The sequence below is a fragment of the Rattus norvegicus genome, chromosome 8 (genome assembly GCF_036323735.1).
Source record: "Rattus norvegicus strain BN/NHsdMcwi chromosome 8, GRCr8, whole genome shotgun sequence".
Taxonomy (NCBI): Eukaryota; Metazoa; Chordata; class Mammalia; order Rodentia; family Muridae; genus Rattus; species Rattus norvegicus.
In genome coordinates this window covers 85,025,788-85,050,267 of record NC_086026.1, presented here as the reverse complement: position 1 = coordinate 85,050,267, position 24,480 = coordinate 85,025,788, and the positions used below count along the sequence as shown (strand labels likewise).

The 24,480-nt window shown below is 45.4% G+C and overlaps 1 protein-coding gene across 2 annotated transcripts; it reads left to right on the top strand.

Annotated features, from left to right (window-relative positions):
* Positions 1–31: 31 nt before the first annotated feature.
* Positions 32–23,127, top strand: Mapk6 (mitogen-activated protein kinase 6). 2 transcript variants are annotated; one of them, NM_031622.2, is made up of 6 exons: positions 32–176; positions 10,975–12,145; positions 13,792–13,936; positions 16,739–16,903; positions 19,169–19,370; positions 20,776–23,127. In NM_031622.2, exons 2-6 carry the CDS (start codon positions 11,591–11,593, stop codon positions 21,869–21,871), a joined length of 2,163 nt encoding a protein of 720 aa, NP_113810.2. In that variant the 5' UTR covers positions 32–176; positions 10,975–11,590; the 3' UTR covers positions 21,872–23,127. The 2 variants fall into 2 exon arrangements, with proteins under 2 accessions (NP_113810.2, XP_006243471.1); XM_006243409.5 differs by lacking the exon at positions 32–176 and adding an exon at positions 356–834 and having other exon boundaries at positions 20,776–23,098.
* Positions 23,128–24,480: the final 1,353 nt, after the last annotated feature.

Genomic DNA, 24,480 nt, shown 5'->3' with positions numbered 1-24,480 from the left:
CCGCGAGGCCCCGCCTCCTCTCCGCGCCCTCTCTGGCGGGTCGGGGTTACATGGCGGCGACTGCGGCAAAGCGAGAGCCTCGGAAACGCCGCTGCCGCCAGCACAGCCGGAGACCTGAGCCGACCTTGGGGGCTATCCGCGGGCCCCGCACTCTCTCGATGAGTCGGAGAAGTCCCGTGAGTGTGTATGTGTGTGAGGCCGTGTGCGGGCCGACGCAGGAGGGAGCGGCGGAGGGCCCGGCGGCGGCGCCGGCTCCCGCGTCCATTGTGTGTGACCCTCCGGGCGGCCGCCGCTCAACAAAGGCGCTTTTGTTCCGTGTGCCCGCTCGGCCCGGGCGGCGCGGCCGGCTGCGAGGGCCGGGTCCCCGCGTGGGGCTGGCGGCACGGCTGGCGCGCCCCTCCCACCCGGCACGCCCCTCGCCGGGCAGCCGGCCCCGAACATAGCTGGCGGGCCTCGCCGCCTGCACTGGGCTGTGCTACGCGGGTTCGAGTCCCCGTCACCTGCGCCCGGCTCCGCGGGTTCGAGTCCCCGCCAACGCGCAGGCGAGGGCGGTGGTCCAGGAGCGCTTGAGGCGGTGGAGGCTTGCCTTCCTGGCTCGCTGCCTCCCTCAAGCTCTCCTGTCTCCTCCCCCAAGCCCGCCCGGGTGACTCGGCCTCAGCTGACTCCAGCCGGGCAAAGTCTCCCGGCACGTTGCGTAGCGCTCTGCTCCTGCCCCTAAGTCCGCCCAAGTTTGTGCCTGGCGGTCCACGAGGTGCCGGGGACCGGCCTGAGACAGGGCTCCTGACACCTTTCCGGACGTTAAGGTGTGATCCGGAAAAACACCCTGATGAAAACGTACGTTACCGGTTACAGGCCTCCTCACTTGGAGCTTGTTATAATCGGACTTGGGAGTTGTGAGGAGTGGAGGGCTTTCGGCCGCCTTTTGTTCCTGCCTGGCGTGGGCTTTCCGGCTCAGGTGCCTTGGGGGAAGCTACGTGCAGCAGGCTCCTTTAGATCTCTTTCGTGTTTTACCTTTCTTCGATTCGAAAGTAGGAAAGATCGAGCGAACGGACCCGGTAAAGGGGAGTTAGGGCTCCTTACTGTTTTTGAACAGTTCGTGTTCGTTGCTAAGAGTCCGGAGGTAGTGTCAGTATTAACTTTTTATGGATACAGATGATTGTCAGAAGGGGGAAATAAAAACATTCTCGGGCCATCAAACGAAGAACAACTAGCTTCGGAATATTTTTCTAGTTGTTGATTATTCTAGCGTGTTTATTTTGGTAAAATTCTGGGTTTTGACGTTCTGTCTCCTTAACGTTGGAGAGCTGAGTTGGAAAGAATGATTTGGGTAGAGAAGAACGTAGGGTCTAACCAGGGTCCAGTCCTCCAAGGGTTTTTGTTGGTTGGTGAGAGAGTCGCCGCCACGTAATTCCCAGCTGGGCTTTGGGAAACAAGATTCTCCTGCTTCAGCTTCCTGCTGGGTTTAACACGTGTGCACCAGTACGCTCAGCTTTAGAGTTTCTTAGAAATGACAGATTTTAGTGTTTGGAAATAATTTTGAGTTGGGTAAAAGAAGCATATCTTTAGCTTGTAATTGTTAAAAACCTGTTTGTAAGGTGCTTTAACGTATAGTTGTATTAGTTAATGTAATTACATCATAAATCTCGCTTTACTGATGTCCCAATTAATAATGGTCATCTCGGAAGCTTGCCAGATTTGAGCAGACTGTTCTATCGCTTCAGTTCTACTGCTCCGGAAAAAAGACCCTGGGAAAATGAAACATTGTTTAAAATCAGCTTTCTATATGAGAGTATTTTGGAGTTTAGTCATTTACAGAAGAGGATTAAAACTAGCCTGCCCACTTTTTGCGATTAAAAAAGACTCTGGAGAGGACTGGCTTGAAGAACATTTAGTTTTGCAGTAGAAAAGGCACCCGTTTTAAAGACAAGTGTAAGCTCCGAGAGCGCTGCAGCATTTTACATAAGTTCCCGGAGGATGAGAGAGCTCATAACTGACAAACTAGAGGCTCCTTGACTCAGGGGACCCTGCGAGGGCCTGGGGTCCGGTGGGAGGAGGCACAGAAGCACGGCTGCAAGTCGAGCTGGGTGATGAGTCACCCTGCCCACTGCCGCTGCTACTACGTGGCTTTCTCTCTCTCTCTCTCTCTCTCTCTCTCTCTCTCTCTCTCTCTCTCTCCTTTTTTAAATGATAGGCTAAAGCATTTCTGTCCATATCAAAAATCTCTTTTCTCTGAAGGATAGCTCCAAATTAAAAAAAAAAGAAGTAATGGCTCCTTAAATTGCCTTTTAAAAGGATATCCCGTACCCTGCAGGTACAATTGTGTAACATTGGTTGAAAGTCAATTGCTGTTTGGTTGCTGAAATTAAATGTTTGATACTAACAGGTCTTTGGGTGCTAGTAAGAGAGATTTGTTAGGACAGACAGTACATTATAGTTTTGGTGGAAAATGACTAGTTCTCATTGATCATCTAGATGGTATTGGTTTAAGTGTTATACAAATACCACCAGAGTTTAGTAGGAACTGCTAAATATACTTTCTTGTGATATTTATGCATTTTCTGTACTTTAAAATTATTATTCTATCGTTATGGGTTTTGTCTGCATGTGTGTCTGTGCACCATTTGACTGGTGCCTTCAGAAAGGCCTGAAGAAGACATTGGATCCCCTGGCACTGGAGTTTCAGAGGGCTGTGAGCTGCCCTGTGGTTGCTGGGAGTCAAACCTGGGTTCTCTGGAAGAGTAGCCAGTGCTTGTAACTGCCGAACTATCCCCCCCCAGTCCCAGGAATTTGCGATTTTAATAAAGACAAGTTGAAACAGGCATTGTTACAAGCACTTTTTTTAATCAGTAGTTTTTAAAGAGATAAATTGAATGAATAGTTCTAAATTTAGGACTTAAGCAGCAGCTCGGTGATAAAATAGATAGGGGACACATTTCATGGCCTGCACTTAACAAATTGGCTTAAAATAAGATTGAGGGAGGGCCGAGTTGGGATTGTGGTCACTTTTAAAGCCATTGCTGCCTAGGCAGAGCCCACCAGAGCTGTGAATTTGTGGCAGTCTGAGAGTGCCGGACCAGGGCCACAGAGGGAGGGAGGGAGGGAGGGAGGGAGGGAGGGAGGGAGGGAGGGAGGGAGGGAGGGAGGGAGGGAGACCTGTCCAAAAATTTTGAGGGGAAACAAGACAGATGGAAGATAACAATTTGTTTCCTAAGTGAGGAAATAAAGTAAAATCTTCCCACCCATTTGTTATTTTCTCTATACTGTTCATTTTCTGAAAGTTGTTTGGTGGGTTTCCTGGGCAGTAAATGTATTGTGGGTTTGAACTAAGTCTTGGGAGACATTCTGAACTTGTATTGCATGCGTTACACAGGTAATTTTAACAGATTAATCCACACTGTCTCCCACTAAAGGAAACACAAAGATACACATATAAAATTTGAGGTTTTCAAAGCATCACATGACTTAGAAGTTGAACATGTGGGCTTTTTGAGTGCAGGTAGTCAGGCCTTACATACTCAGAAGTTAAGAGCAGGCTTTCTCTGAGTATGGATTCGTGAGGTGAGGTGGGAGCTTTCTCTCCACTGCTCTCAGGGCTCCTGTTAAACCAGGAAGAAGACACCTCAAAAGTCACCTCTCCGTGACATTCCTGGCACTCCTCTGCCAGCTCTGGCAGGGTGTTTTGTGGACTCTACACTATAACCTGCCTACAGTACCAGGTCTCGGTCAGTTTTATTGTTTCGTCCTCAAGACTTCACAAATATAAAACTGACATGACTGTACTCCATGGCTTCTTGCCAGGGACTGCTCATGTGTGTTGATGCTATTAAGGTGACGCTGGCTCCTGTGAGTCCAGTTCTCTTCTTTCTGTGAATTGTGTGTTGGGAAATGGAGTGTGTCCTGATGCGGCACCCCTCCCACTTTTGTTTTGTTGAGACAGCTCCCTGCATAGCCCAGCCTGGCCACAAATGGATTATCCTTCTGCCTTAGCCTCGTGAAACCACTGCCATGTGATACCCTGCTTGGCTGCTAGAGTTTGATGTTTGCTTTGCTTTTTTGCATTTTTAAAGATTTATTGCTGGGTATGGGGGCACACCTTTACTCTTAGCATTTGGGTGGCAAGGCAGGAGGACCCTTGGGTTTAAGGCCAGTCAGGTCTTGGGGAAAAATTCTTTTTTATTTATTTATTTATTTATTTATTTATTTATTTATTTATTTTATTTCGTATGCATGCTCATGCCTGCACCAAGTGCCAGAGGAGGTCAGAAGAGGGTGTCAGATCCTTTGGGCCTGGATTTATGTGCAGTTATGAGCCTCAAGTTGGGTACTGAGACTCAAATTTTGTAGCAGCAAACACCCTTAACTACTGAGCCATCTCTCTGGCTCCTTCTTTCTTTCTTTCTTTCTTTCTTTCTTTTTTTTTTCTTCTTTATTGTTTTAAAAAGAGTGTGTCTGAAGAGAGCGTGTGTGTGTGTGTGTGTGTGTGTGTGTGTGTGTGTGTGTGTGTGTATAAAGACAGGTTCTGAACATGTTTATTGGGCTGGCTCTGAACTCCTTGATTCAAGTCATTCTCCTGCCTTGAGTAGTGGCGATTTATAAATGGTTTATCTTTTAAAATAAGTCAGTCCTTTAGAAATATTGAATGTTAATATAGTAAATGATTGCCTTTTAGTTTTGTTGTCAACTTGACATAAACTAGAGTCATGGGAAGAGGGACCTCAGTTGGGAAAACGCCTCCATCAAATTGGCTTGTGGGCAAGTCTGTAGGGCATTTTCTTGATTAATTGGTGTGGGAGGTCCCAGGCAGATACCGAAGTTCCAGGCCAGCCTGGGCTACAACACAGTGAGAGCCTGTCTTCAAACACAGAAACACCTCCAATCAAACAAGAAAGAAAGCAGGCTCAGCAGACCAATCAACAGGGCTCCTCCATGGCTTTTGCTTGAGTTCCTGCCTCCAGGATCCTTTGAGTTTATGCCCTGGCTTCCCTTTAACCAGAGATAGACTGTGAACAGTAGGTGACATGAACTCCTGTTTATCACAGGAGTGAAGGCAAATTAGTACATCAAGTTTTTCCTTTGATTTTTATTTGAATTTGGTGGCTTAAAAGTTGTTAGAGGGCTGGAGAGATGGCTCAGAGGTTAACAGCACTGACTGCTCTTCCAGAGGTCCTGAGTTCAATTCCCAGCAACCACATGGTGGCTCACAACTGTCTGTAATGGGATCTGATGCCCTCTTCTGGTGTGTCTGAAGACAGCCTACAGTGCACTCACATAAAGTAAATAACTCTTTAAAAACAAGCTGTTAGAATGTTGGTCTGAGATGGCCCAGCAGGTTAAGGTGCTTGCTGTGCAAACCTGGAGACCCGAGATAGGGCTCAGCAATTCATGTGAAGGTGAAAGGAAGAATCGATTCCAGAGCTGTCTCTGACCTCTGTATGCATGCCGTGCTGAGCACCGATCATAGACACAAAAGTAATACATAGAACCTGAAAGGCTTTGGGATGTAAGAACCTTAACATTTGCTTCAGGGAAATCCACCTCTGTGGCCATAGAACTATGCATGTGTTTTTGGAAGGGTGACAGATGTTTTGCTCCAGCTACATTGTAAACTGAGGCTGAGTTTGATCTAGAGCCTTGGGAGTGCCTTAAGGTTCAGATGATTGTCTCATCCAGATCTAGTGAACAAGAAACTGTGTGTTAGCATGACTCTCAGTGATTTGAATGCCAATCCGGTTAAAGGCTATGCTCAGAGGACATTAGTGGCCTTTAGCTGGTCAGTGACTGGTTTTGAAAACCCAGGTCTTGTGAATTCTTTCCCCTAGCCCTCCTGAAAAAAAAATGAGTGTAGAGTTGACTCTCCCAATCTCCTTGCTTCCTTCAGAGCTTACAGGCATGCACCGCTACACCTGGTTTTGTGTGGTGCTGGAGATTGAGTCAGGGGCTTCCTGTGTGTTAGGCAAACATTACTAAACGAGCTGTAATCCTAGTCTAGTCTAGATTTTTTTTAACTAAATTTGAAATTATCTATTATCCCTCCTTTTTGTACAAATTGAAGTGATGATATTTTTTGTCCTAACTTACTTTATGCCTGGGTATTCTATTAATGGCTGGTAGAAAGCAGTGCCAGTTTCCTGATACTCCTGTTCAACAAAGCTAGTCTCAGTTGAAACAACACACACACAGGTTTCCTTCTGTTTCTCTTTCTTGGATCAATCCCTAGTACCGTAAAGTCCAATGAATGAATGAACAGGTCCTTTAGTGGAGTCAGTCGTATTTCAGTTACTTATTCTCCATCTGACTCATGGCTACCCTGTGGAGTACTATGGTACAGACATCTGGGAAAATACTGTGAACTAGTCTTTCATTCTTCTCTGCTGACAGCACCGCTTCTCTGGCTTCCTTGCAGGCTTGTGTTCATTCCTGGTGGTGACCAGTTCTCAGTTCTTCCCGACACACACTGTTTCTCCCTCCTGATTGGTTTTAAGAGCTTTTCTTTATTTTTTGTGTGTGTTACCAGTTTGGGATGAATTCTTCTGGGAGTTGGGGGGTTTTTTTGTTTGTTTTTGTTTTTTGCTTTTTAAATCCAGCCCAGCTCCTGGGTCCTCCTCTGGCTGCAGGAGGGGGCTGTGCTCCCGCTTTCCAGGGCAGCTCCTCTCTCCTGGACTCCGTCACAGGAGACTCTGAACTTGTTCTTCTGAAGATGGGGACTCCTGCAAAGGTGCTCATCTCAGCTTCATGTCTTGGCCCCACTCTCAGGGACAGCTGTTTTGGAAATGGTGGGTTTTCAAGCCCCTTTTATTTTGAGGATGCTCTCCATACGTGGCCCTGACTTGCCTCAGACTTGCCCCAGCTGTCCTTTCTGCGGCTTGCTAAGTGCTGGGGTTAGAAGTGAGCAGGCCCTATACCTGACTTCCCCAGTCTTTTGTACTCATTGAAGACCAATAGGAAGAAAGGAGCTGGAGAGAGGGGCGTGCCACCTTGGCCTCTGTGTTCACATGCAACCATGAAGCTGTTTTTAAGGTTTTCTTTTTTAAGTGAGTATAGGTGTTTTGCCTGAATGAATGTGTGTGCCCCACATTTGTGCCTAGTGACTAGAGGCCAGAGAGCATGTGGCTCTCCTGTAACTGCCAAGGGTGGGAATCAACATTAGGACCTTCTGAGTGTTGAGCAAGGAAGGGCTGGCTCTACTGCAGAACCATACTAACAGTCCTTTGAAAAATCTTTTGAGACTGATTTTGTTGTCCAGGCCAGTCTTGAACTACTGATCCTCCTTCCTTAGCCTCCTGAGGGGCTGGGAGCAACAACTGGTCGAGTCAGCCCAATTGTGGACAGTTTTGTAAAGTCCTGTACTGGGAGCAGGCTTAGCTCCAGGACAGCAGTGGTCAGTTTCATCTGTGGTCTGGGAAGGGCCTAGGTGCTGTAGACCCTGCCAGGACCACAGTGCATGGAAGACACGTGCTCTGCTGCTGCCTGCCTGGGCTCCCTCGGCTTTTACAGAGGCTGCATCTGCAGTTACGTGGAGCACAGTTCCCTGACAGTCTGTCCCTCCACCTCCACACAGGAAAAGGGGGTTGTAACAAAGCTCAAGTGCTTTTGCTTCTTCACTCCCAGGGTTGAGACCAGGCTCTCCTGAGCATGGTGGGTGAGGCTCCCGAGGGAGTGCCCGGAAAGTGTCTTCACAGATACTCTTCAGTGGCCAGGCCAGTCCTCTGACTCTAGAAAATCTGAGACCTAGTAGGGCTCATCTCCCCCAAATGGCTTATCACCTCATTGGATATGCTGTTCTAGTCATTCAGCACAGTTTACAGGGCACCTAGGAACAGCCAGCTGTGGTCAGAAAATGCTAGTCACACTGCTTAGTCTCGACAGCCACCATAGTGGAAGAGGGAGGGATGGTGACTTGGGAGGGACAGGAAGAGTAAAGGATCTGAAGAATAACCTCGGAGAAAAGGAGAATGCTGTAAGAGAGGAGGAAGGAGGTAGGGAAGAGCGCGGGAGGGAGGTGCTTAGACTTGGGTTCTCAGTCAGCACTGAGCACAGGTGTTTCTCTCCAGTGCATATACCATAACGCCTGAAGACAGTGCTGGTACAGTGAGCCTTCATTCAGGATTCTCTGTCTGACAGGATGAGGTGGATGGTTAGAAGGCCTGACTCTTAGATTTTTAGAACTGTTAATGTCTTGATTCTCTTGTGCTCTGGGTCCTGGTTGGGATAACACTTCCTCACCTTCCTTGGGCATATCTGTGAGATAGGTATGTGACCTGCTTGGGTCTGTCATAGGGTCAATATGGGGATGATAGGTGTAGGTGCTTCTCTGAGGCCTTTGGTACAAAGTGTCAGTAGTAAAGGTGGTGTCTTCACTAGCTTAGAAAACAACTGTTGGGCTTGTGGCACAGTGACATAGAGTAAGCCACCAAGTTTTGGGGGTTATCTGACCTATCCTGACTGCCACACAAATCCGATGGGAATCTGTAGACATCACATCCAATGGTATCTGATGAATTGCTCAAATGTTCATGGTCCTGGGTTTGTTCTATATTTCTTTAATCTTAGGTCAATGTTGCATTTTAGAAACAAAGTCTCATGGTGGTGTAGAGCTTTAATCCTAGCCCTCATTGAGTTCAAAGCCAGCCTAACCTGGTCTATGTAGTGAGTTTCAGGCTAGCTGAGCTATATAATGAACTTTGTATTCATCCTCCTTCCCTCCTTCATCCTCCTCCCGATAGAGTCTTAGACAGGAAGAAGATACATGATGGAGAGGGTAGCTGAGTGGTTACTGGGTCTGCATGAAACAGGCCTGTTAGGCCTTGCTGTTTATGTGTTAAGTCTCTCTAGCTTCCTGAGAGGTTCAGTAGTACTGGCGTATACCACTGGCTTCCTTGGAGTCCAGATCCTGAAAGGGATAATAAGGCTTCGGGCCACTCAACCTGTGGAGCAAGAAATGCCTGCGAGCAGGCAGCCAAGCTATGCCTTCTATGCCCTGGGAACTCAGTAACTGGAGAATGTAAGGCGTGACGGCAGACAAGGATGAATTTGATAACAGTACCATCCATCATGCCAGGCTTAGGAGACCCATCCCTTCCCAAGGCAGATAGATGGCTGGGTTTCCGTTAACCTAGGCTGCTGCTCACTTAACTCCTGAGACAGCAAGGTGAGCAAGTGCCTTTCAGAGGCTGTCACTGTGAACAGCTAGGTGTATACTTTACCCTCAGAAGCTGCAATGTGCTTGCAATTGTGTGTGTGTGTGTGTGTGTGTGTGTGTGTGTACACATGTACCTTTAAGACTGTTGTTACAGCCTTCCTGATACATGTCCAATACAGAGTTAGAACAGAAAATTCAGTTTCTATAGAGTAGGGGCATTATCCATACACCCTAAAACCCCCAAATGAACAAAAGGCTGACAACATAAAAAGAAAGCATTTCTCTAGGAGCTTTCCAGAAGTAGCTGGGTCCAAGGATGGTCCTTGCTCGTTCTTTACTTTGTGTGTTTGCGCCACGTTGCTTTAACGTTCTTTGACTCTTATTCTTACTTATTTTTCATTTTCTGGGACAGAGGACTTCGTACCCCTGACTGGACTTGAACTTGTATTTAAAGGAGACTGGCTTTGAACTCAAAGAGATTCACTTGCCTCTGTTTCCCAAGTGTTAAGATTACAAGTGCAAACTACCATGTCCTGCTTTCTTTTATACCATTTTAAACTTCTACCAATACTGTTATCAATATTCTGGGTTTTTTTTTTCCTGTTTTGCATTCTTTCTCAAACTTGATGTAAATGGAATATTAAAACATACTTTTAGGGCCTGGGGAGATAGATGGCTGTGAGTAAAGTGCTTGCTGTGCAAGCATGAGAAACTGAGTCCAGTCCTGGGACCCATGTACAAGCCAGGCATGGTGGCACAAATGTGCATGTAGACCAACCTCCTCCCAGCCCCATAACCGCAGTTTTTGCAGTTGAAAATGTTAAGAGACTTAGATTTCCCTGACAGTCGGTGATGTCCCCTGAGCGAGCTGCCCATTCTTGACCAGCTTCAAAGTGTGCTCTGCAAGTTCTTCCTGTGCTGCTAGACGCTGGTTACTGGATACGAACACTTAGTCGATGATAATAATCCAGTGTTCCAACTAAGAAAAAGCACTATGAACATTTAACCTTCCAAATGAATTTTACTTGTAAAAAGTTCTATAAAAATACTAAGAAGTTGCCCTGCATGGTGGCACATGCCTTTAATTCCAGTGCTTGGGAGGCAGAGGCATGAAGATCTCTGAGTTTGAGGCCAACCTGATCTATAGAGTAAGTTTCAAGACAGACAGAACTACACAGAGAAACCCTGTACCAAAAACAAAACAAAACAATAAAAAATTATGGTTTCCCATAGTGGTTGGCATTTTGTGGTTTGGGGGTGGGGTGGGGGGTTGTGTGCATACCTGTTTGTGCAGACACATGCCTGTGGTCACTGCAGAGGCCAGGAGATGGGTGTTGGGCATCCTGCTGTATCATTCTTTGACTTATCCTGAATCAGGGTCCGGTGGTCCTGCTGATATACTGCCCATAATGCTGGGCTACAAGCGTCTTACGTGGGACTAGGGTTTGACCTCAGCCCTGATGTTTGCACAGCCAGCCCTCTTAGCCACTGAGCCATCTTCTCTGGTTCCCTGGCTGCCGTTCCTGAAACTCCAGCTTAGGAAGCCTGCTCTAGAGAATTCAGTGCTGTGAGGTTTGGGGGACTTTCCACTTGCCTAAATGTGGTGTACCACGGTGAATGGATGGAGGGAGAGACAGACAAACAGACTAAGGGACTTTTTTCTGTTGCCCAGGCTGGTCTTGAACTCCATGCACTGTCTTACACAGCCTCTGTAGATTTTAGGTGTGTGCCTCCATGCCTGCTGTCGTCCCCGTGAAGTGTTTTGCTGCCCTGTCATTGAACAGATAGGAAGTGTTTCCTCTGGTGGTCACTTCCCTTCTTTGTTTCTCCCTCAGGTTGTATCAGAGTAAGATGGATGGTAGCTTTGACTGTGACTGTGGTGAGCTGGAGCCACCTGATCACTAAGAAGAGACACCTGTCAGCCAACATCACCAGGGCTTCCTGTTGAAACAGCAACGAGGAAGCGAGGAAGCGGAGGGAACGAGTGCTTCCCAGCGCCTTAGGATGCTGCTCAGGACCAGTCCAACACTGAATGTATCTGCACTGTGAGAGGATGTCCACGGAGGCCTGCCGGGCGCATATTTATTCACAGTTTTGTCCCATGTTAAGTCGGTTAGCATAGTGAATCTGAGTGCATAGTATGTCATTTCATTCCGTTGAGTTTCTCGAGTGTTTTCTTTAAATGTCTGCAGAGTCGCTACCCTTCCTTGAACTATGAGCACTGCAATCTTCTTAATTCTCAGTATGAAGAGAGATTTTTGAGCTTTAAGTCTGAGGGGAACTCAGCAGGCCTGGTTGGCGTCTGCAATGAACATCAAGAAACCATCGTGCTGTGGGAATGTGATCGTTTTTCTCCCTTTTTGAGAGATCTTTCCTTTTGATGCCAGTTTTCTTCCTTGTTTACACAAGTTCAACAATTTGAAAGGAAAAGGCAATTGTAAGGGTTTTAAAATGGCAGAGAAATTTGAAAGTCTCATGAACATTCATGGCTTTGATCTGGGTTCCAGGTACATGGACTTAAAACCATTGGGCTGTGGAGGCAATGGCTTGGTTTTTTCTGCTGTAGACAATGACTGTGACAAAAGAGTAGCCATCAAGAAAATTGTCCTCACCGATCCCCAGAGTGTCAAACATGCCCTCCGTGAAATCAAAATTATTAGAAGACTTGACCACGATAACATTGTGAAAGTGTTTGAAATTCTTGGTCCCAGTGGAAGCCAGCTGACAGACGATGTGGGCTCTCTAACAGAGCTGAATAGCGTCTACATTGTTCAGGAGTACATGGAGACAGACTTGGCGAACGTGCTGGAGCAGGGCCCTTTACTGGAGGAGCATGCCAGGCTCTTCATGTACCAGCTGCTGCGTGGGCTCAAGTACATCCACTCTGCAAACGTGCTGCACAGGGATCTCAAGCCGGCCAACCTTTTCATTAACACTGAAGACTTGGTGCTGAAGATTGGTGACTTTGGCCTGGCCCGGATCATGGATCCTCATTATTCCCATAAGGTATGTGAAAGCTCTCTTCACCCAACCTCCAGACTGACGCTGGGCCTTTTCTGATGTAGGTCTTCTTTCATTCACAGTCTTCAGGATTTGAATTGAAGGTGAAGTGGAATCCTAGTTAAATACAACTTCCTCAGAGTGAATGGCTGTGCGCTAGTAGTGAAGTTCTGATGTGTACAACTTTTTTGGTTTGTGTTTTGAGACTGAGTCTTGCCTTGTAATCAAGGTACCTTGATTCTAGTGCATAGTCTAACCTAACCTCAAACTCACTTGTCCTCAGCCCCCTAAGTGATGGGATTTCAAGCATGTGGTGGCATGTAGTTATGTATTGTAATTGAAATTCTTATTTAGTTATTTCAAAGTAGAATATATTTCTGTGCTTGGGTCTGGTGTCCTGTTTGAAGCTTTAGCTTTAGGTAGTCTTTTGTCCTTTTGGTGCTGCTGAACTGTTCTTCACTGAACGTAGTTATACGTTACTTAAGTGGAATCTAGTTTGAAATTTAAATTTGCACGAACAACTGGCAATTAAACACAGCCAAGTCACTTTATAGCAATTTCTCTTTATAAGCAACTTTTTCTTTTTCATATAAGAACTTAATAGTGTCTTCCAAGCAGAACTCTAGCCTTTTGGTTTTAAATTGGAGTCTTATAGAATCTTGATATAAAAATATAAAAGTAAGCTGGGTGTGGTTGTGCACATCTTTAATTCCAGTGCTCAGAAGGCAGAGACAGAGGTGGATCTATGTAAGTCAAGGCCAGTCTGGTCTACACAGTGAGTTCCAGGCCAACTAGGATTGAGACTGTCTCAATAAAATAAGTAAAATATAAAAGTGGAACTGATGTTTGATGACAAAGAACCCCTGAAAGATTGTGGCATTCCAAAGCCATGTTGAAACAAATCTTCATTCATGCCTGTTGTCTTCTATCCATTCAAAAGAGGGAGAGGGGCTGTGGGTGAGATGGGTCAGCAGAAAGGCCCCGGCAGCAAGCCTGGTAACCCAGGTCCCTGGAACCTACAGTGTAGAGAGGAAGGGATTCTTCCAAGCTGTCCTCTGACCTTTCTGAGGTGTATAGCTCTGAAGTGTATAGCTGCTGGCTCTCCCTCCTCCTTCAGCCATACAGATGAATAAACAACCTTTGACATAGAGGCAGAGTCCCTGCAGAGCACTAGAAGGAGCCACACCCAGACCTTTACTCCAGCCTGTGTCCTTAAGCAGACCATATGTCCAGTTCTTTGACCCACAAAGCAGTATCTGCCAGTACAGTGTCTCTGTTGTTCTGAGGCTAGAACAAAGCCATTCGGAGACTCTGTCTCTCCTTGTCATAGCTAGGAGCTGCTGTGCTCTCTCCCCCATCTTTCCCTTTGATCCAAAGCAAACCTGCTCCTTAAAACTTGTGGTGAGAACTTGTTTCTCTCCTGAATGAAACAGGTTGAACTTGGCCTAGACTTGCCATTAAGGCCTCACAGTATATTCTGTTCCGTGCTTTTTGTGATGGTCACCTTAGAGAATCCCATCTCAGGGATTCTCAGGAAATGGGCTTAGAAATCAGCACTGGTAATTGAAAGTTGTATGGCTTTTCAGAGACTGATTGTTTTCCTCTTTCTCTAAAGTAAAAGATAATGAAAACTGTTTGGCGTTTCTTTTCAGGGTCATCTTTCTGAAGGATTGGTTACCAAATGGTACAGATCTCCACGGCTTTTACTTTCTCCTAATAACTATACTAAAGCCATTGACATGTGGGCTGCAGGCTGCATCTTTGCTGAAATGCTGACTGGTAAAACCCTCTTTGCAGGTCAGTATTATATGGGAAAAGTGTATCAGAAGTCATGTTATCTCTAAGGCAAGATTATATAAGATTCAAAGAACATATTACAGTCTGGAATATTCAAATGCAAATTCAAATGCAAAGATAAAATGGTGTTTGTATTACTGGGAAATGAAGACATTTATTCACATACTCATGAAGTTGCTCCAGCACCCTGGTGTTCTATCATGTGCCAGCTTATTTCTAAACTTTAGTGTTGTGGATTCACACTCTTTGTTGGTGACCTGTCCTAAGTCATGTCTGATTCTCATTACTTTTTTCCTGGTATACTTACTGTATACTTACTGTATACTTACTGTATACTTACTGTATACGGACAGCATGTGTGTCCTCACAGTGAGAAAGCTTTTTTTTCTTTTTCTTTTCTTTTTTTTCTTTTTTTGGAACTGGGGACCGAACCCAGGGCCTTGCGCTTGCTAGGCAAGCGCTCTACCACTGAGCCAAATCCCCAACCCCTGTTTTTTCTTAAAAGAGCAAGGAAAAAGCTAATTTTTTTTTTTTTTTTGGTTCTTTTTTTCGGAGCTGGGGACCGAACAAAAGCTAATGTTTTAAATATGCTCAGGAACTCATTTAAAGCGAGTTTCAGCTGGAGATGTGACTCCAGGTTCCAGTGCTCATGGAGCCTCGGGTTCAAACCCCAGCACTGCGGAGCATTAAGTGTGTAGTTCAGTGTTCATGGTATATTGATGGGGTTATGTCTGATTTTAGGACACCTCTGTCCTTCTGAAGATAGTTATTCCCACTTCCCCAGCTCCTGCAGTCACTCTCTCTGGATTGCCTGTTCCAGACGCCTCATGTACTGGATAAAACCATGCACTGGGCTGCTTTCTCGCGGCATTCATTCATGCTGTGCCTGCTCCCGATGCTGTAGGCCACACTGTCTTTCCACTCATCAGTTGACGGGTGTTTGGGTTCTCACTCTCTGGCTTGTGTGAACAGCGCTGCTGTGAGCATTTGTGTACCGATTTCTGTGCGAGCATATTTTGAGTTATCATGGGTTGACACCCCAGGCATAGGACAGCTGGGTCACACATGGTAATTTAGGTTGAATTTTTGAAGACTAGTAGTTTTTGAAAGCAGCTGTGTTGTATGTTCCCCAGTCCTCTGAGCAAAGTGTGAAGGTTTTATGTTGTTATAAAAATATAAAAAATAAAAGAAGATACAGTTGTCTTTTACCCGCTCCAGGTCCAGCACCTCAGTGCCCCAAGATATCTGCTGGATATCTTGGCGGAAACACATCCCAGCTCAGCAGCGGCCCAGTGTCTCCTGCCACCACACACTTTCTTACACTCAAACTGTCACATAAAAGACAACACAACACAATAATCTTTGACCCAATTGGTAAGATATAATTGCCCACGTAAACATACAAAGCCCGGTACCATCCATCCCTTAGGAACATTAATAACAACCTGTAAATACACAGAGCGAGATCTTTACATCAGCCTCCATTGTCCTGTCACAGCTTCTCTCCTCTCGTCTCTTCTCCTTTCTGTTCCAGTCTCCTCCTCTTCCTTCAAACTTCTCTTCCGCCCATCCTTCCTTCTTCTCCAGTGACAGGCCTCCTTCTATCCTGTACCTGTCCCTCACCTGTATTTTACAAATTCAATGGGGAGAAGGTTCTGGTGAAGTCACCTGAGTCCTGAGTAGTGTCAGGGCAGCTGTCCTTGGGGCAGTGGAATTAGCATCAAAATATAGATAACTCCAGGGTAAACCACAACAGCTCTACTTTCCCCACCTCCTCACCAGCACTTTAAAGAATCGTGTGTCTTTGTTGAGTGTGATCATCCTAGTGTACAGACAGGGTATCTCAGTGTGCTTCCTGACCTCTTGTTTGTTGGCGTAGGATCTCACACCTGAACTCAGGTTAGCCTTGACTCACGGGACATGAACTCATGAGTTCACCTGCCTCAGCTCCCTGGCTGTTACAGTGTAAGCTTCCATGCCCACTCTTCTTACTGGCCTTTTTAATATCTTCGTAGATACGGTGTTTACCTTTAAATTAAATTAAAGGATTAGAGATCCTCTGTTTACCTGGGTTATCCTTTGCACTCATGAGAATTCGTTACATACTGTGGACATGGAGTCTCTTATCAGATATAATTTCTATTTTCTCCCATGCTGTGTGCAGTGTCTTCCTTTTATGATTGTTTTTTGAAGCATAGAACATTTAGTTCTGATGAAGGCTGGCGTTTACATCTTTTGTGTTAATGTATCTGAGAAACTGCTCTCTACTTTAAGGTCACAATATTTACTTCTTTGTTTTCTTTAAAGCATTTTATAGTTTTAGCTTGTTTTTTGTTTTTCATGGCAGGGTTTCTATGTGTAGCCTTGACTGTCTTAGAACTATGTAGCCTAGGCTGACCTTGAACTCACAGAGATCCACTTACCTCTGCCTCCCTAGTGCTGGGATTAATGGTGCTGGCATCATTTATTTTGGGACAAATTGTGTGTGAGTGTGAGAGCAGGGGTCCAGTTTCATTATTTTGCTTGTGGATGTCTAGTTGTCCCTGAGTCTTTTGGTGGTAAGGTTTTTATTTACAAATTGAATAGTAAGATACCTTTATTTAAGAAAAAAAGAGTTGATCATAAACACAAACCACCTTGTGATCTTTTCTCAGCTTTATCTTATGCTTTAAAGCAAGTCACCAAAGATACCCCAGACCCAGTGCAGAGAGGAAAGAGTAGGAAATGTTTTTGGATGTATTTATTGCAACGAAAGGGCAGCTGCGGACGCTTTGCTCACTGTTTGGGGGTTGCTTCACTTAGGTGCACATGAACTTGAACAGATGCAGCTGATCTTGGAGTCTATCCCTGTTGTGCACGAGGAAGATCGGCAGGAGCTTCTCAGCGTGATTCCAGTTTACATTAGAAACGACATGACTGAGCCACACAAACCGCTGACTCAGCTGCTTCCGGGGATTAGTCGGGAAGGTATTGTGATTCTGGGTGACTGCAATGTTTCTGTGAGGCTGTAGCTTGCTTCCGTCTTGAGTTGTGTTCCTTCTCCAGAGTCTGTAGGACTTCAGGTGGACCCAGGCCTTTGACTCCATCATTGCCTTTTTGACCTGGCCCCTAGGCTATCGTCCATTTCTTTGCTCCCCTGGAGTATAGAAAGCATACCCCATCTCCTGATCCTAACCCCATTTCCATTTATCTTCCCACCTCCTGTGGGTAAACATATGAAATGACTAGCTCTGGATTAGCTGCAATGGAGTCTTGTCAGTGTTAGACACCAATCAGGAATGCCTATCAGTGCGACTTATTTTCTTTATTAAAGTAATTTTATGAGGCTATATAGATGGCTTAGTGCTTAATAACAGCACGAACCCAGAGGACCCAGGTTCAATTCCATTACCCACAGGGTAGCTTACAGCTGTCTGTAACGTAAGTTCCAAGAGGCCTGATGCCTTTTCTTCTAACCTCCCTGGGCATCTGGCATGCATGTCATACACAGATATGTACTCAGGCAGAACAGCTGTACTTAAAGGGGTTGGGGGTTAAGCCACGTTTTAAAATAAAAGCAAACAACCACTTGTATCTTTAAACATTGTCAGCTTTCAGGATCTGAGTCCAGCAGATCAAACTCAGGTTGTGGCTTGTCAGTGAGCACCTTGACTCCTGAGCCATCACTGGTATGGGAGGAAGTGAGTCAGGGAGGGCAGAGGCCTTCACGGCAAGGATAAAGGAGCAAAACGCAAGCAACAGTGACCCCGTGACGATCCAAATGAACGGACACGCAGAGCTTGTGCAGTAGTCCTGCAGTGTGAGCGCTGGGTGTGCAGTTCATGCAGTCTTGAGTGTCCTAGAAACTTGGTGAGAATTAAAACTAACATCATCAACTAGGAAGTTAGTTCATTTTTTCAGTACCATGGAGTGATATACTTGTTCCGACGTCTAACTTCTGTATGCGTCTGTAATAAGGAACTTTTCTTTCTTTCTTTCTTTCTTTTTTTCTTCTCTTTTCTTTCTTTTTTTTTTTTTTTTGAGAAAAGGGAAAAAACCTGTTAGCTGTGAGCGTGGCTCGTGATGGACCTCTTGCCTAGCATGCTCAGGCCTTCTGGTTAACCCTAGCATCATACTGAGATGGAGTGCTACACTTCTGAACGTGCACACATGATAGCAGATACAGCAAGGTGTCAGGATTGTGTAGTCAAAGGTGGAGCTGAGCGATAGAGAGCTTGTGTAGTGTGTACCAGGCCCTGGGCCCAGTCCTCCGCACTGAAAGCAAAGTCTGTGAGCGCGGTCATCTCATTTACACCTCCACCCACTTTATCATCCTCTCCTGGTGTTCAGTGTGCATCCGAGTGTGTGAAATGGCAAGTATTAGGCAGACAGGCACCATCTTCTCAGACGTGCTCAGAAGGAGTAAATGCACACTAAGAGGGGACCTCTGTGTTTGATGTCAGCAGGTCCCTTTGAGTGGTTAGTACAGATTTCTAGCCAGGCTTTGACTCTGTTTTCACACCTTCAGTTCTGTGCTAGCTCTCGCGCACAGGGCCTTGTCACAGTATCTCTGTCTAACTAGAATACACACACTTATCCAGTCACTGTGGGAGCACCTCTGAAACCCAGTGTTCAACGAGAAACAGGCAGGTGTAGATTTAAAACTCCAGGTTGAGCCCTATGAGATTGCTGCTACTTAACCATTATTACTAATAAAAGAGCAGTTTCACACGACTCAACATACACTGTGACTGCTTATAAAGAAAGGGGCATATGAGATTACTGTCTTTTAAATCTTAATTTTATTTCTGTAGCAAAAATTAGCATACCTTTTAATAGTGGAGCCCACTTTTCCCTATGAGTTGTTTGCTGTGGTACTCTGTGTTCTGTGATAAGAGTGGGAGACTCTTGTTTTCTTGAGAGAAGTCTCACTTTATGGTCCTCTTGGTCTCAAACACACTGTCTACACTTGGCTGGTGGTGATGGCCTTGAACTCGGAAATTTGACTTCCTCTGTCTCCTGAGTGCTGGGACTAAAGATGTGCCACCAACCTGGGCAGTTGAATCTCTGAGTTTGAGTCTACGAGTGAGTTCTAGGACAGCCAGGGCTACACACTGCACAGAGAAACCCTGTGTGGAAAAGGCCAAAAAAAAAAAAAAAAGCACCACCCTTGCCATGGCCAGCTAGACACACTGTATTAAGTGAGCCTGGAGTTTTCAGTTTCTTCAGGTGACCCTCTCCTCCTTCCCTCAGCACTGGATTTCCTGGAACAGATTCTGACGTTCAGTCCCATGGACCGGCTGACAGCCGAGGAAGCACTTTCCCATCCTTACATGAGCATCTACTCTTTCCCAACGGACGAGCCTATTTCCAGCCATCCTTTCCACATAGAAGACGAAGTGGACGACATTTTGCTAATGGATGAAACACACAGTCACATTTATAACTGGGAAAGGTAAATTCATCCTAAGTTAGAAAAACATAATTTATTGAATTTTCAGGGTACTATATGTTGTATACTTTACAGATGTCTTAACGTTTTAATAAATGACGCCTTTGGGGTTTATGTTAAGTTGCTGTCTCTGTTAAATAGCTTCTCTAGATTCTTCAGCACTGGGCACTGATGAGGAAAAGATGAGAACAGTGCTGTTTTAAGTTGTCATTTTAAATCTGGTTTTTTTTTTTTTTTTTTTTTTGGTTCTTTTTTTCAGAGCTGGGGACCGAACCCAGGGCCTTGTGCTTCCTAGGCAAGCGCTCTACCACTGAGCTAAATCCCCAACCCCTTAAATCTGGTTTTAAACTACTGATTTTATGAAGTCATTCAAAGTTTTTAAAAATTGTTTTAATCACATACCTAATCTTTTTCATCATGAGACTAAAACCCCAGGGCTTTGTGATAAATACTTTATCCCCTGGATCTAGGTATCTCAATGACTAGACATTTTGATTCCTTGTACATGTGATAATTAGTTTTCCAAATGACATAAAAGTAACTGTTTTCTAGATACTGTAAAAGCATAGACTAGGTTCAGTGAAAGGGCTTGTGTGGTCTGAGTACTGTGACTTGACTGGGGACATCTAAAGTACTGCCCTCTGCAGCCTCCTTTAGTATTTCTAAACCTCAGGGGATGCTGAGCTGTGCAATCCTGCCTGTAGTGGGTGCCTTATTAGCGCTGGAACCAAGATTGGTAAAATCCCTGCTCACGGTTAGATGTGCCAGCCTCCTAGATGACCGTGACCCGAGGTAGATAGAGTGCAAAGGGTGTGGGTGAGAGGTGGCACTCCTCTTGCTTAAGAACGGAGGACCTGGGGTTCCTTTGAAACTGCTACTCTGTTGGCCATCATCAGATATTGCCGTCTCGTGTTTTAAATAGTAGCATAGCTTCCAGCTGGAGATGACAAGTTCTGACAGGAGGGACAGCCCCTGGCCTTCTCTCCTGTTACCCCTCACAGACCCTGCATAGTACTGTTACTATCTCAGTACTGGGAAGGCTGAGCCGGACCAACACATGTGTGAGGTCAGCCTGACTATACATAGTGAAACTCTCTTAAAAACTTAGCCAAATGGAAAGCACTCTGTATTTCCACAGAAAGCACACTGCATTTGAAAGTGAAGCCATGGTCTGGAGAGGTGGCTCAGTGGTTAAGAGCACTGACTGCTCTTCCAGAGGTCCTGAGTTCAATTCCCAGCAACCACATGGTGGCTCACAACCATCTGTAATGGGATCCGATGCCCTCTTCTGGTGTCTAAAAACAGCTACGGTGTACTGATATAAATAAAATAAATAACTCTTTAAAAAAGAAAAAAAAAAAAAAGAAAGTGAAGCCATCACATGGAGTAATGCCTGTGTTTGCTTCAGGTACCACGATTGTCAGTTCTCGGAGCATGACTGGCCTATTCATAACAACTTTGATATCGATGAGGTTCAGCTTGACCCGAGAGCTCTGTCTGATGTCACCGATGAAGAAGAAGTTCAAGTTGATCCTCGAAAGTACTTGGATGGAGACCGAGAGAAGTATCTGGAGGATCCCGCCTTCGACACCAGCTACTCTGCTGAGCCTTGCTGGCAGTACCCAGATCACCACGAGAACAAGTACTGTGATCTGGAGTGTAGCCACACCTGTAACTACAAAACAAGGTCGCCATCATACTTAGATAACCTGGTGTGGAGGGAGAGCGAGGTTAACCATTACTATGAGCCCAAGCTTATTATAGATCTTTCCAACTGGAAAGAGCAAAGTAAGGACAAATCCGACAAGAGAGGCAAGTCCAAGTGTGAGAGGAACGGGTTGGTCAAGGCGCAGATTGCGCTTGAGGAAGCGTCCCAGCAGCTGGCTGAGAGGGAGAGGGGCCAAGGCTTTGACTTTGATGCCTTCATCGCAGGCACCGTTCAGCTCAGTGCCCAGCGTGAGTCTGCTGACGTAGTTGACAAGTTAAACGACTTGAATAGCTCAGTGTCCCAGCTAGAAATGAAAAGCCTGATATCCAAGTCAGTCAGCCGAGAAAAGCAAGAAAAGGGAAGGGCTAACCTGGCCCAGCTGGGAGCCTTGTACCAGCCCTCCTGGGAGAGCCAGTTTGTGAGTGGCGGGGAGGAGTGCTTCCTTATCAGTCAGTTTTGTTGTGAGGTCAGGAAGGACGAACACGTGGAGAAGGAGAACACTTACACCAGCTATTTGGACAAGTTTTTTAGCAGGAAGGAGGATTCTGAAATGCTAGAAACTGAGCCAGTGGAAGAAGGGAAGCGTGGGGAGAGAGGCCGTGAGGCAGGGCTTCTGAGCAGCGGTGGGGAGTTTCTCCTGAGCAGGCAGCTAGAGTCCATAGGCACCCCGCAGTTCCACAGTCCAGGGGGATCCCCACTCAAGTCCATCCAGGCCACGTTAACACCTTCCGCTATGAAATCTTCCCCTCAAATCCCTCACAAGACATACAGCAACATTCTGAAACATCTGAACTAAACACTCAGCAGACACTTCTTTGTTCTTCATGAAATGTGTTGTGTCTTTTTTATCACTAATGTTTTAAGTCATTTTTTTTTTACTTGAATCAGAAGGTGTCATTAATTTGCAAGGATTTTTCTTGGTTCTCAGTTTGTAAAACACAGAGTTTTTTCTACATGTGAGTTAGTTTTCATTTGAACTGGCATGTCGTTTGCACACACACAAAGAATAGAGCAAAACAATGCAGTGCAGGAGGAGACAAGATGCGCTAGGATGGACAGACATTCTCACAGACCAGTGACCTGCTTACAGGAAACAAAACCTTGCCTTGAAACTTACACAGTGAGACTGTACATAATTGCATGAAAAGATCTATTTTTTTCCTGAAACATTTTTCATTCATTAGTATTTTCAAGTTTTTCATACTGTACACATTTCTTAAGACACATGATACCAGCAGCAACTGAAAACGAATGCCGAATTTGGTACACATGTGTTATCTACCTCAAGGTAACAAAAGTATGCGGCGAAACCTAACCCACCCATAGTGCTCCGCGGCATATGCACTTGTATCTAGCCAGCGTTGGCCGCAGTAACCAATGAGACTCGTCCGCCATTTATCAATGTCCTGGTGTTCATCCTTTACAGTGAAGTGTTAGATACATCACATCTTATTTATTTTTAGCAAATCAGTATATTTTCTGTATTTAATTATAAAAGGTAACTTAGTTTAAGTTTATTTGCAACTGCCCTTCTTCCCGTTTGGCACTATGGTTTGTTGCCTGCCGAGCTGATCTGAGAAGTCAGCTTGTCCCGAGGCTGTCCATGTACGTTAAGTAAAGTGCTCACTGTGTATAGGAATCTGTATTTTGGAGGTGCTTGATCTATCTACAAAGAAAAAAATTAGGAATTTATTATAAAATGCTCCTAGAAGTCTTAATGGTGTTTATTTTTTAAAACCTTGTAATGTTAGACTTGTGTGCATGGAAGTGATTAAGGTACATCATTATTGTAGTTTGAACATTGTACATGATAAGCCTTCCCCCACCCCCGTTTTTACTGTATGTTTTTATTGAATGATCTATTCCCCATCCCTAGGCAAGCATGAATAAAATTAGGTTAAATGTAGCATGTCACTGCTCAGTCTTTTAGAGTTGTTTCGTCTGTTTTATTTTGCTGAATCCTGTCTGTATCTTTGGTTATCCTCTTTGAAGGAAAAAGAAAAATAAAGATGGCCAGCAGGCACGGCTCCTGTTTGACTCTTTAGAAGGAAAGTCACTACTGGGTGTGTCCATTGATGGTGTGCTCTGTCCCGAGTGTGCACAGGTCCCAGGATGCTGTGCTGTGTCCCGGCATGTATAGAAGACACTGAGTCAAAAGCTTACTCATCCCCACTGCGAATCTCATCTCAGGAGACTGGCAGGAAAGGGCGGTCTGTCTGTTCAAAACCTCCTTGCCGGTATACCTTCATACATTCAAATGGGATAAACCTTTATGTACCTCAAAGCTGTTAAAACCTGGGGAAGCTTTGAACCTTACAGAGAAGCCTGTATCTGCTCCTCAGTACTCAATAGATGACGTGTGCCTGACCCAGCATTCAGTAGGTGGCAGGGGTCAGGAGTGGAATGCCAACCTGGTCTCCATGAGCACGGCTGTAAACAATGTGCTCTTGTCTGAGGGAAGCTAAGAGTTTCTTCTGTGAAACTTGCTCCTGAACTTATTAATGTCAACTTAGCATCAGGAGTGGCTGGACTTTAATTAAAGATTAGCCATTTTAAAGCTGTGTAAGGAGGAGGACAGATAACTACTTTGGAACTATATAAAGCTTGCTTGCTTTGTGGCCATCTAGGCTGGGTGTTTCGTGTTCATTTTGTTCATCAGACAGGGTCTCAAGTAGGCTCAGCTGGCCTGGCCTTGAACTTCTGACCCTCCTGCCTCTGCCCCACAAGCACTGGGGTAACAGCCATGAGCCTCCATGCATATTTTAGGTGGTACTGAAGATTTAACCCAGGGTCTGAGCATATGAGGCAAAGTGCCATCTGAACTACATATATTCAAAATGAGTTTTGTGATGCAAGGCACGGTGGTGGGCCTCCACTCATCCTATTACTTGGAAAGCAGAATCGAGAGGATAAGCCCCAAGGTCAGAGCCAGCGGCGTCTACACAGTGAGTTACAAGTCAGTGAGGCTACATGGGAAGGTAGGTCTTGAAAGACCTACACGAATCTGGTATGTAGCATATAATTGGATTTTAAAACCCCATTTAGCCATTTTGTCATTTAGTCAGGAATCTGAATTTACTGTTTTGCATCCTTTATTTTTCTCATTTTACCTACTTTGTTGCTTGCCTTGTGTTCTGTTGATTTGTATGCCCGTGTGTGTGTGTGTGTGTGTGTGTGTGTGTGTGTGTGTGTGTGTGTGCGCGTGCATGTACGCGCGCGCATGTGTCTTTTGTAGGCATTTTCTTTGCACTTACCATAGGAATTATATAAAGCATTGATGGTAACATTGTTTTACACTGATAGCAGCTTCAGCCATTACCTTTTAATTTTTTGGTTGACTGTATGTGGCTGTTTGGTTTGCATCTATGCCTGTCTACCTACTTCAGGCATGCTTGGTGCTTGAAG